Genomic DNA, 13,368 nt, shown 5'->3' on the forward strand with positions numbered 1-13,368 from the left:
CCTAAAATATGTATTCATGTATGCATAATATATTATTTTGTATAATATAGCATGCATTGCTTGTTTTTACTAGTTTTTACTTGTATAAAATATTGACAGTGAATTCATTATTATGAATTAGTTGATCACATTAATTGCATGTTGTTTTTATTTGATGTTTGTTTTCTTTATTTTTTCCCTGCTTGCTTGCTTTCTCCACTGTAACTTGCCACATATGGAAAAGCCCTTTCCCACTTTAACTTTATCAGATTTCAGCAGCATTATCTCATGATGGGTGGTATTGTGGTCTCTCTGTCCCAGGATAATTTAAGCACCTGCGGCTGGGTGAGTGGAGCTCTTCAGTCTTCTGGTTCTTACACACAGGTCCCTCAACAGACCAGATCCAAAGTCCAGCTACATAGTCACTGAACATGGATATAGGAGAAGTAGAAGATGAAATACAGTTTCTACGAACTGTAAGTAAAATGGACTGCATTAAAATACAAATTTTAATGCAATGAATAATATCTTGACAATTTCTTTATACTGAACTGCATTAACTTCAGACAAAAAAGGGCTGATTATTAAACTGCAGTTAGATTTGTTATTAGATTGATGTAATGAGATTCTTGTACATAAAAGACGCTAACAAATGGGTTACAACAGAATATAAGTGACATATTTTTGGCCATGCATATGGATACACAGTCATGTTTCCAGCATACGTGAAATTTAGATCTGCACCACAGACATTAACAGTGTTATTTAGTAATATCATACTAACTGTGAGAAATTGTTCATACTGTAACTGTGTATGTATCATTAATTGTTGGATCTATGGTTTTATATATGTGGTTTTATATGTATTTACATTGTTTGAATTCACATTTAAGAGAGTTTGACCCATATCACTGGCGTCTATTTTTACTTTGTGTTATCAGTAACAGAGGAACTGGAGAGTCTGTTGGATGTGCGAGCTATTCCCTCTCAGCTCCATATCTCTAAAACAGAGATAAATGGGATGCTGTTCTCTCTCTTTCTCACACACATGCAGTACACACTTCCACTGATTCACTGAATGCATTTTAGCACATGCTTTTGTAACAGTATCATGCTGGAAATCATTAATTGTTTGACGTTGTGTTAAATCTCGGCTTTAAAAGTGACATGAATGGTTCAATATGTGTGGTTGTGTGTGTGAGACCCACTGGTCAGTGAAACTCATATGACAAGCTGGAGGTGTTGGAATTCTCTATTCACTGACTGATAAGTCAGTCCTAAGTATTCAGTCCTTATTAGGCTACACTGCACTAATGACACACAAACACTGCTATTGTCCACACCATAAGAGAAGCAGTTACACGTCATCTAGCATATGGGGCTTTTCAAATCACAAATATTGAAAAAAAGGATTGCATTATTTAGTCAATGAATTAAGTCCATTAAAACATTGAACAACATTACTGATTGTGATTTTTATCTGATATTTTTTTATTGTTGATATCATTGAGGTTTGTGTGTTTAGTTTTGAGGTGTATGTGCCTTTATACAATCCTATTCAATGTAATGATGACTTTGCCCCATGTTAAAAATTTTAAAATGAAAACTGAATAATTTATCATTTTGCCTTGACAGTAAATTATTGGCTGAATAGAAATTTTACATTTAACAAATGAACATCAGCAAAGTACTGTTACTGAGGTCAGTTAATCAAATCTCAATGTGTCATATTGCCTTGATTTTTTTTCTAATTTCCTTTTTACAATTTGACTTTTTTATCCTAGTGTAATTCAGATGCTATTTCAAATAAAATAAATAAATAAATACAGTTCATATAAAATATAATAGTGTTATTTTCATTTAACCCTCTGGTTGTGTTCGGGTCAAATTGCCCTGAATTTTTTTTTCTTTTTCCTGAAAATACTAGTTAACGTTATCGCATTGGACTCAAACTTACTGACTTTGCGCACATAGGGTACAAGTACTTCTCATAAATTTTTTTAGAATTTTCGTAATTTTTTGTGGGTTTTATTTCACCTAGTCACACTCGTTGTGTTCCCGGTCAAAAATGACCGGACTCCAAACAACTGCTTATAAATCTGTCATTATGCTATATTATCACTAAATATTGGATTCAATCTTTTTGTCAACTTGTTTTCTTTCATTTAGGACTGGTTTTGTGTTTCTATTTGCTTCTGATTAATCGTAGGCCTCATTTATCTGAGAGTAGGTACCTCATTTTTTGAGTGAAATTTTTTTTTTTTATGAATAATTTTCACAATATTAAACAAAAAATTTAAAAAATTTGCACTGTTTCTCACACTAGTGTACTTTAATGTTTAATCAGGAAGTTTGCTTTTAAATGCTTTTATTTTGTACAAAATTGCAAAAAGTCACACTCGTGGTGTTCCCGGTCAAAAATGACCGGACTCCAAACAACTGCTTATAAATCTGTCAATATGCTATATTATCACCAAATATTGGATTCAATATTTTTGTCAACTTGTTTTCTTTCATTTAGGACTGGTTTTGTGTTTCTATTTGCTTCTGATTAATCGTAAGCCTTATTTATCCGAAAGTAGGCACCTAATTTTTTGAGTGAAAAAAGCATTTTATATGAATAATTTTCATAATATGAAATGAAAAATTATGAAAATTTGCACTGTTTCTCACACTAGTGTGCTTTAATGTTTAATCAGGAAGTTTGCTTTTAAATGCTTTTATTTTGTACAAAATTGCAAAAAGTCACACTCGTGGTGTTCCCGGTCAAAAATGACCGGACTCCAAACAACTGCTTATAAATCTGTCAATATGCTATATTATCACCAAATATTGGATTCAATCTTTTTGTCAACTTGTTTTCTTTCATTTAGGACTGGTTTTGTGTTTCTATTTGCATCCGATTAATCGTAGGCCTCATTTATCTGAAAGTAGGCACCTCATTTTTTGAGTGAAAAAAGCATTTTTTATGAATAATTTTCACAATATGAGAGAAAAAATTATGAAAATTTGCACTGTTTCTCACACTAGTGTACTTTAATGTTTAATCAAGAAGTTTGCTTTTAAATGCTTTTATTTTGTACAAAATTGCACAAAGTAACACTTGTCAAAAATTGCCGGCCATTGAAAGTGAATGGGGAAGAATGAAAGAAACAACTAGTGTTCAGGAGCATGTTGTGCTTGCAAACAAAGACCTTGGACCATTGCATGTGTGGATGCATTTATACTCAAGCTATCACACACACACATGCGCACACACGCACGCGCACACACACACACACACCCATCCATCCATGCATACAAACTATTTTATTACACCTATTTCATCCTACCCTGAACTGCATGCAATATCCTTTTATGAATAAAAAAGGATCTCTCTCTCTCTCTCTCACACACACACACACACACACACACACATGCTCAGACTGCCTTGTCTTTAGCCTGCATTGACCTCAAAAATAATCTTTTCTTTCACCACATATTCTAGACTACGGAGCCCCTTAGAGCTCATGGTGGTGGAAAGATTTCGGGGTGGGTGAAAAAAATTTGGGTTGGGAGGAAAAAATATTTTTCAAATCTTTTGCGTTCTCTCGCAAAGATGTGTGCGTTCTCTCGCAAAACTTTGCGTTCTCTCGCAAAGATGTTTGCGTTCTCTCGCAAAGATGTTTGCGTTCTCTCGCAAAACTTTGTGTTCTCTCGCAAAACTTTGTGTTCTCTCGCAAAACTTTGCGTTCTCTCGCAAAGATGTTTGCGTTCTCTCGCAAAACTTTGTGTTCTCTCGCAAAGATGTTTGCGTTCTCTCGCAAAGATGTTTGCGTTCTCTCGCAAAGATGTTTGCGTTCTCTCGCAAAACTTTGTGTTCTCTCGCAAAACTTTGTGTTCTCTCGCAAAGATGTTTGCGTTCTCTCGCAAAACTTTGTGTTCTCTCGCAAAGATGTTTGCGTTCTCTCGCAAAATTTTGTGTTCTCTCGCAAAGATGTTTGCGTTCTCTCGCAAAGATGTTTGCGTTCTCTCGCAAAACTTTGTGTTCTCTCGCAAAGATGTTTGCGTTCTCTCGCAAAACTTTGTGTTCTCTCGCAAAGATGTTTGCGTTCTCTCGCAAAGATGTTTGCGTTCTCTCGCAAAACTTTGTGTTCTCTCGCAAAGATGTTTGCGTTCTCTCGCAAAATTTTGTGTTCTCTCGCAAAGATGTTTGCGTTCTCTCGCAAAGATGTTTGCGTTCTCTCGCAAAACTTTGTGTTCTCTCGCAAAAGTGTTTGCGTTCTCTCGCAAAGATGTTTGCGTTCTCTCGCAAAGATGTTTGCGTTCTCTCGCAAAACTTTGTGTTCTCTCGCAAAACTTTGTGTTCTCTCGCAAAACTTTGTGTTCTCTCGCAAAGATGTTTGCGTTCTCTCGCAAAGATGTTTGCTTTCTCTCGCAAAACTTTGCGTTCTCTTGCAAATATGTACGCAAAGACATCTTTGCGAGAGAATGCAAAGTTTTGCGAGGGAACGCAAAAGATTTGAAAAATATTTTTTCCTCCCACCCCGATTTTTTTTCACCCACCCCGAAATCTTTCCACCACCATGAGCTCTAAGCGGCTCCGTACTAGACAAAACATTATGACAATATGTTTAGAGGCGTTCGTGTTCTCTTAGAGTAAACAAAAGTTTACAATTAAATGCTAGGGCATACAAATGCCTCACAGTGCCTTGCTTGTCATTTACACGAGGAAGAGACAACTGAAGAAGAATTTTACAGTGACGATGCATTGCAAGATATATTGGAAGATAAAAATATCACTGGACAAGCTGAAAACCTTGCAACAACTGAAAAGAAGCAATCTTCTGATCTTGAGGACCCAGCTGAAGTTGATGTAACGTTCTGGTCGAAGGATGAAAAAAAAAAAGATTATTTTGAAGTCAATGCAGGCCAAAGACAAGGCAGTTTAAGCATTTGTGTGCATTGTGTGTGTCTGTGTGAGAGAGAGAGTTATAATATGAGATTCATAAAAGCATATTGCATACAGTTCAGGGTAGGATGAAATAGGTGTAATACAATAGTTTGTATGCATAGATGTGTGTGTGTGTGTGTGTGTGTGTGTGATAGCGTGAGTATACATGCACGCACTGGTCCAAGGCATTTATGTTTGCAAGCACAACATGCTCCTGAACACTAGTTGTTTCTTTCATTCTTCCCCATTCACTTTCAATGGCTGGCCCTTTTTGACAAGTGTTACTTTGTGCAATTTTGTACAAAATAAAAGCATTTAAAAGCAAACTTCCTGATTAAACATTAAAGCACACTAGTGTGAGAAACAGTGCAAATTTTCATAATTTTTTCTCCCATATTGTGAAAATTATTCATAAAAAATTATTTTTTCACTCAAAAAATGAGGTACCTACTTTCAGATAAATGAGGCCTACGATTAATCGGATGCAAATAGAAACACAAAACCAGTCCTAAATGAAAGAAAACAAGTTGACAAAAAGATTGAATCCAATATTTGGTGATAATATAGCATATTGACAGATTTATAAGCAGTTGTTCGGAGTCCGGTCATTTTTGACCGGGAACACCACGAGTGTGACTTTTTGCAATTTTGTACAAAATAAAAGCATTTAAAAGCAAACTTCCTGATTAAACATTAAAGTACACTAGTGTGAGAAACAGTGCAAATTTTTATAATTTTTTGTTTAATATTGTGAAAATTATTCCTAAAAAATGTTTTTTTCACTCAAAAAATGAGGTACCTACTCTCGGATAAATGAGGCCTACGATTAAACCGAAGCAAATAGAAACACAAAACCAGTCCTAAATGAAAGAAAACAAGTTGACAAAAAGATTGAATCCAATATTTGGTGATAATATAGCATATTGACAGATTTATAAGCAGTTGTTTGGAGTCCGGTCATTTTTGACCGGGAACACCACGAGTGTGACTTTTTGCAATTTTGTACAAAATAAAAGCATTTAAAAGCAAACTTCCTGATTAAACATTAAAGCACACTAGTGTGAGAAACAGTGCAAATTTTCATAATTTTTTCTCTCATATTGTGAAAATTATTCATAAAAAATAATTTTCTCACTCAAAAAATGAGGTACCTACTTTCAGATAAATGAGGCCTACGATTAATCGGATGCAAATAGAAACACAAAACCAGTCCTAAATGAAAGAAAACAAGTTGACAAAAAGATTGAATCCAATATTTGGTGATAATATAGCATAATGACAGATTTATAAGCAATTGTTTGGAGTCCGGTCATTTTTGACCGGGAACACCACGAGTGTGACTTTTTGCAATTTTGTACAAAATAAAAGCATTTAAAAGCAAACTTCCTGATTAAACATTAAAGTACACTAGTGTGAGAAACAGTGCAAAATTTTATAATTTTTTGTTTAATATTGTGAAAATTATTCATAAAAAATGCTTTTTTCACTCAAAAAATTAGGTACCTACTCTCGGATAAATGAGGCCTACGATTAAACCGAAGCAAATAGAAACACAAAACCAGTCCTAAATGAAAGAAAACAAGTTGACAAAAAGATTGAATCCAATATTTAGTGATAATATAGCATAATGACAGATTTATAAGCAATTGTTTGGAGTCCGGTCATTTTTGACCGGTAACACAAAAGGCGTGACCGGAGTCCGAACACAACCAGAGGGTTTTAATAATAGTATCATTTTTAATTTATTCCATTTGTCTGTAATTAAAATATGTTTTTCAGAGGGATGAGCTGGTATTGAGGTGTTGCTCATCAGGTCCTCATCAGCAGAAACTGTGTTTAGCTGCAGAAGGTTTCGGTGACCGGCTGTGTTATCTTGAGTCCACCTCCAACTCAAAGGTGAGATGCGCATTTTGCTTATTAACATATTTAAACAAAGTGATTATTCTGTGTGTGTAAGAACAATCTACTGTGTGCATTATCATACTTCTCAAAAACCTTTCCTCTTGCTTACAGAATGTTCCTGCAGACCTCTCTGTGTGTGTGTTTGTTCTTGACCAGTGTCTGTCGGTCCGAGCGCTGCAGGAGATGCTGGCCAACCATGAAGACCAGTGTGCAGGGGTGGGTAATGTAGCCAAAAGTTTATTCATGTTGTAAACAAATGATCAAATTTGTGCCAAACACTGTAAAATATCACAAAGTGGTTTTGTTTCAGTCATGTGAGGCAGCTGGGCGTCGTACGCTGCTCTATGGCCAGTCGGTTCTCTTTCGACATGTCTACAGCGACATGGTAAAACCAGTTTTGATTTGACCTTGTTATTGCCATGCTGGGACTATGATGTTTTAACTTTAAACTTCTTCTGTCTTGTTTTAGTATCTTTGCTGTCTGTCCACATCAGGCCTCTCCTCTGACAAACTGGCTTTCGATGTTGGTTTGCAGGACGACACAAAGAGTAAGTTCATATTCTCCCCCTGTGTAGTGTGAAATATGCATGTGATTGTTTTAATCTTCTGCCATGAATACATGTTTGATAAAGACTAGGGCTGCCATATTATTGGTGTCATGATGGTTTTGTATGGATTCAGGTGAGGTGTGTTGGTGGACGGTTCACCCTGCCTCTAAACAGAGGTCCGAGGGTGAGAAAGTCAGAGTGGGTGATGATCTCATCTTAGTTAGTGTTTCCTCTGAGAGATACCTAGTGAGTAAATCCATTCGTTCGTTCACCTGGTTATCTATTTTTATGGTTGTATATGAGTATTTTTATGCAGTGTGACAACCTGTCTCTCATTCTAGCATGTGTCGTGGAGTAACGGTAAAGGTAATGACAACGGCATTGGCCGGGTGGATGCTGCTTTCCAGCAGACATTGTGGAGTGTGGCTCTTGTTTCTACTCAGACTGCAGAGACGCAGGGTAGATGACCAATCACATTTCATCAATCATATAAACATTTGTTTAGTGTCTGTAGATCTTACTGGCTGATTTTCATGCTTTGTGACTAAATACACTGCCTAAAAAATTATGCGGTTTTTGTGAGAATATGATAAAACCATATGACCATATGTGTTATATATATTTGAAAGTGGACAAACAAAAATTTCTAGATACAAATATATATTTAAAATATATATAGACAATAAAACATTTTTTAGAATATGTTATCATTTACCCCCCCCCCCCCCCCCCCCAGTGTATATATTTCTATGCATTATATATATATATATATATATATATATGGGTGCATTGTAAATATAATATCTATAATAGATAATAAAAACAGTTATAGTTATTTTTGTAATATTTTATAATGTAATATTTTTGTTTGATTTTGACCTGTAGGTCATGTGAGAGGAGGGGATACTGTGCGTCTGCTACATGGACATACAGATGAATGTTTGACCATTCCTGCAGCAGAACACAGACGGGAGGAACGCAGGTCAGAGAGGTCACCTAATAGATTGAATTACATTTATTACATCCTGTTTCACCATTTTCCGTCTTTTCCTCTAGGTCTGTCCATTTTGAGGGTGGCTTGGTATCTCTTCTTCAGGCTCGATCTTCATGGAGGCTTGAAACGTTACATGTTGCGTAGGTATTCCTCCAGTTAGTTAGTGTATGACAGTTGATACATGAAAGTATATATTTATTCCTTCTGTTTTGGTCAGATCACAGTAGTGAAGGGTTGTTTGCAGGTGGAGCGGCAGCCACACACACTGGGGTCAGCCTTTCCGTCTTCGCCACCTTTCCACCGGCTTATACCTGAGACTGACTCATGATCGGGGACTACAGCTGGTGGAGAGAGAAAGAGCTGATGTTAAATGTACTGCATTCTGTCTCCGTGCATCAAAGGTTGGATAATATCAGCTATAAACACAACATAGCCAGATAAACCACATCTTTGATTATATTGTATAGCCTGCATCATCATGTTCCTGTCTACACTTTCTCTTAAAGTGTAGTGTGGTAATACATTTTGATTATGATTAATACCAACATTATTCTTTCTGTATTTTATAGGAAAAGAGCCAGGAGAGCACACACTTTAAGAGGAGAGATGGCATGGATGCACCTGAGATCAGATAGTGAGACTCTCTGCTTTATTCAGCACATTGACACTGGTCTTTGGCTCATATCAGACCACTGACTCCAAGAGACAGAAGGAAAGTGTTCCACAGAGATAGGTAAACTTGTGTAACTAAATAAAATAAGGCCTAATATCACACTAGATAAGAACACTTACAATACAGAGCATCAGAAATCATTCTAATATGCTCATTTTGATGCTCAAGAAACATTTCCTATGGCATTATCAATGCTGAGATCATTGCGGTGCTTAATTTGTTTGTGGAAACTGAACTCCGCCCTTCTTTTCTCAAATTTCATTAGGTAAATATAGAAAATAGTGGAGTGGTAGCAAATGAAATAATACGTGCTTATCAGCTTTGCTTGAGCATTTAGATATGCAAATGGTTTTAAAAGGCCAAAATGTGTTCAAAGAAGCACATTTATGTTTCGTAATGATTTTTCTTCACTTCTAAAGGAGATTAGATGATGTCAGCCAGAAGGAAAACATCACTGATTTGGATCTTCCAGTTGAGATGGTCTGTCTGACCCTTCAGGATTTGCTTGGTTATTTTCAATGTCCTGAGATGGGGCAGGACCATGAGGTCAGACAGGGAGAGCACTGAAGAACATACAAAATCTCTTCCAAGATGAGGTAATACCTGCGGCGAATGAGAAACTCATATATCTTGCTACACACTGCAATAATAACTGAACTTCATTGTGCTTTTCACAGGGTTTAATCACTCTGGTGCTGGACTGCATCAATCACTTGCATGTGTACAACAGTGCCACTCATTTTGCAGAGGCTGCTGGGAAAGAGGCAGGAGAGTCTTGGGAAATTATCTTGAATTCTTTTTATGAGCTGCTAGGTATAGGATGACTCATGTTTCAAGTTTTTTAATTCGGGTTTAGCTTTTATTAACAAATTTTCTATTTTCCTTGCAGCTGCCCTAATCAGGGGTAATCGTAATAACTGTGCCCACTTTTCTGGTTCCTTGGACTGGCTTGTCAGCAGACTGGAGGGGCTGGAGGCTTCCTCTGGTAGATGTTTTTCAAAATTGTTTAGCTCGTTTTTTGACTAGAATAAGATTTTAGAGTCTAGACATTGTTTTAATGCATCACCCTCAAAATTGTTACTTTTGTTTTTAGGAATATTGGAAGTGTTAGATTGTGTTTTAGTAGAAAGTCCTGAAGCTTTGAATGTTATTAAGGAAAGTCACATAAAATCTATCATCTCACTTCTGGACAAACATGGAAGGAACCATAAGGTAACATTTACAGTACCAGGGTCTGCATTTATTTGATCAAAAATACAGGAAAAACAGTGTGAAATAATATTATAATTTATTATTACTGTAAATGTAACACACCTGTAATATAAATATATTTCTTAAATGAATTTATTCCTGTGACAGCCATTACGTCAGTCTTCAGTGTCACATGAGCCTTCAAAATCGTTCTAATATGATGTTTTGGTTCTCGAGAATATTTCTTATATATATATTTCTGATGAATAGAAAGAAAGAATGCATTTATTTGAAATAGAAATATTGTCACATTTTAAATGCCTTTACTGTCACTTCTAATTATTTAAAGAGTATTCTTTCTTTTTTCTTTTTTTTTTTTTGCATCTGCAGATCTTGGATGTGTTGTGTTCACTTTGTGTGTGTCATGGCATGGCCGTCTGCTCTAATCAGCATTTGATTTGTGACACACTGCTGCCAGAAAGAGACCTGCTGCTACAGACAAGACTGGTTAACCAAGTTTTCAGGTGATTTGTTATCAACTCCCACCACACCACAAAATAATAGTGAAAGGCACATATAAAGGTAATAATTTACACATTTAAAATATTATTTTAGTCTGTTATAATATAGAAATTGTCCAGCTATGAGTATAAATGTAAAAACAAAATCCTACAGAACATTTTTAATTTTTTTTTCTGTTTAGTGTATATACATTTACATTTACATTTATTCATTTAGCTGTTTAGTGTATATCCAAACATCTTCCTGTGTGCAAGAGATGACTGTGCCCAATACAAGAAGTGGTATTATGAGGTTGTTGTCGAGAAGGCAGATCCTTTTGTGATGGCAGAGCCTACTCACCTACGAGTTGGTTGGGCCAGCACTGAAGGGTACCGTCCCTCCACCACAGGGGGTCACGGCTGGGGGTCAAACGGTGTAGGAGATGACCTCTGCTCTTATGGCTTTGATGGACTATACAGCTCTGGACAGGTAAGACGGAAATTAAGCACATGCACTACAGTTCAAATGTTTGATTTTTTTTAAAGATATCTAGCAAGAATGCAATAATTTGCTCAAAAATAAAAGTTATTTTGAACTGTTTTCAACATTGAATATATTGAGAAATAATAAGCATAAAAGAATGACTTCAGAAGGATCATGTGACTCTTAAGACTCCAGAAATGGTAGCTAACAGTTCAGCTTTGCCATCACAGAAATACATACAATTTTACAATATATTACAATAGAAAACAGTCATTTTAAATAGTAATAATAGTTCACAATATTTCTGTTTTTACTGTATTTTATCAAATAAATGTGAAATCCAAACACTATTTGTTTATTCTTTCCTAGGAGGTGTAGGTTGGAGGGTGACCTCACCTTATCAGCACTTGCTAAGGGAGGATGATGTCATTAGTTGTTGTCTTGACCTTAGTGCAACCTGCATCTCCTTCCGGGTCAATGGACAGCCAGTTCAAGGCATGCTGGAGAACTTCAGTGTGGATGGGCTGCTGTTTCCGGTCATTAGCTTCTCAGCTGGAGTGCAGTGAGTTACCTTTGAATGGATTTTGATTTTGTATGTTGTGTTACTTGTAGGTTTGTTTGCTCATGATTCAACACAATGAAAAATGTGGTCTGATTCCCCAATTCTACTTCATTTTGTTTCAAATTAACCTCCCCAAGTCAAAATTATGTACATCCTAAAACAACTTAAATGTTGCATTGTTTTATTTTTTCATTAGGGTGTGTGTGCTGTTTGGAGGTCGACAGGGGGAGTTTAGGTTTCTTCCTCCAGCTGGTTTCTCTCCATGTGCCGAAGCTCTCCTCCCCAAAACCCGCTGCAAGCTGGAACTGTTTCACAAACTCACACAAAATCACACTGAAAGCCAGCGTGACCTCTTAAGCCCTGTTGTACCTAAAAGCCCAGTGACCTTCATCCCCATTCCAGTGGATTCCAGTGAGGTATATTCAATTTGAAGTATATTAAATTTAGCATCAGTACATTTATTTAAAGCTACAAACGTTCTTGCATCAACTTTTATGAGTGTCTGACACCCTTGCACTCAACTCTGCATCTTGTCAGGTTGAATATCCTCCACAGCTGGAGCATATCAGAGAAAGATTAGCAGAAAACCTCCATGATCTGTGGTTTATTGACAAAATAGAGCAGGGATGGACCTACGGACCTGTAAGTATCTGAGTAACATCTTTTAAGTAGCTCCATCTCATTCCGATGTATATTGAAAATACATCTCTTCCCCTAGGTTAAAGATGAGAGCAGAAAAGTGCACCCGTGTCTAGTTGAGTTTTCCAAACTTCCAGATCAGGAGCGAATTCATAACCTCCAGTCATCTGAGGATGTCCTCAGGTATTCCATTGATTATTGTGCCTAATAAAGTATTAATTAGCTCTTTATTATTAATCACACATCTTTTTCTGTTGTGGAAGGACTCTTCTGGCTTTTGGTGTCCATATAGGAATCTCTGATGAACATGCTGAGGAGAATGTGAAATATGTCCACAGTCCGCCTTTCAAATAAGTATATCAGAATAAAGTTTCTCACTAAGACACCTGACTTTTACTCTTAACATTAATGCAACAGTGAAAAATGTTGATCTAAAAATTAAGACTGATTACCTCATCTGTCCAGGTATGAGATGTGGAATGGATATAAACCAGCCCCGGTGGATCAGTCCCGTGTCGTGCTAACAGCTGCACAAGAAGAGCTGGTGGACAAACTGGCTGAGAATGAACACAATATCTGGGCCAAAGAGCGTATCAGGCAAGGCTGGAGCTGTGGACCACAGCAGGTGGAAATTAAAGTATTTTTATGAAAAAAAATGGTATAAATATGATCTTGGGAATTCTTTATTATCACTGGCATGAAAATGCCAAATTTGTCTACTTGAGACCATCAATATTACCATGAGGAAATTGCTTCTCAATGTATATTTCTATGTTTTAGGATGTAATGTATAAGAGAAGTACTCAACTAGTGCCATTTTCCCTGTTGGATGAGAAGACCAAACAGGCTAGTAGAGATGTCACGAGGGACGCACTGGGTACTCTTCTTGGGTTTGGATATACTGTGGAACTGCTGGAGCAAGAACATGGTGGGAGCATGATCATTTTATAGAGTTATGGAGTA

The 13,368-nt window shown here is 36.5% G+C and overlaps 1 protein-coding gene across 1 annotated transcript in view; it reads left to right on the forward strand.

The window, feature by feature from the left end:
* Positions 1-293: 293 nt before the first annotated feature.
* Positions 294-13,368, forward strand: part of LOC306886750 (ryanodine receptor 2-like) — an 82,467-nt gene continuing 69,392 nt past the window's right edge. The window contains 25 exon segments of the mRNA XM_079444065.1: positions 294-455; positions 6,692-6,808; positions 6,926-7,030; positions 7,125-7,199; positions 7,284-7,362; positions 7,496-7,608; positions 7,704-7,821; positions 8,248-8,344; positions 8,419-8,496; positions 8,601-8,757; positions 9,581-9,625; positions 9,707-9,842; positions 9,919-10,014; positions 10,123-10,241; positions 10,611-10,744; positions 10,967-11,198; positions 11,201-11,210; positions 11,574-11,766; positions 11,963-12,182; positions 12,304-12,408; positions 12,485-12,588; positions 12,669-12,735; positions 12,737-12,759; positions 12,871-13,030; positions 13,186-13,333. Of these exon segments, the coding sequence (XP_079300191.1) occupies positions 411-455; positions 6,692-6,808; positions 6,926-7,030; positions 7,125-7,199; positions 7,284-7,362; positions 7,496-7,608; positions 7,704-7,821; positions 8,248-8,344; positions 8,419-8,496; positions 8,601-8,757; positions 9,581-9,625; positions 9,707-9,842; positions 9,919-10,014; positions 10,123-10,241; positions 10,611-10,744; positions 10,967-11,198; positions 11,201-11,210; positions 11,574-11,766; positions 11,963-12,182; positions 12,304-12,408; positions 12,485-12,588; positions 12,669-12,735; positions 12,737-12,759; positions 12,871-13,030; positions 13,186-13,333 (2,776 nt within the window). The 5' untranslated portion in view covers positions 294-410.

This window comes from Barbus barbus (genome assembly GCF_936440315.1).
Source record: "Barbus barbus genome assembly, chromosome: 20".
Classification (NCBI taxonomy): domain Eukaryota; kingdom Metazoa; phylum Chordata; class Actinopteri; order Cypriniformes; family Cyprinidae; genus Barbus; species Barbus barbus.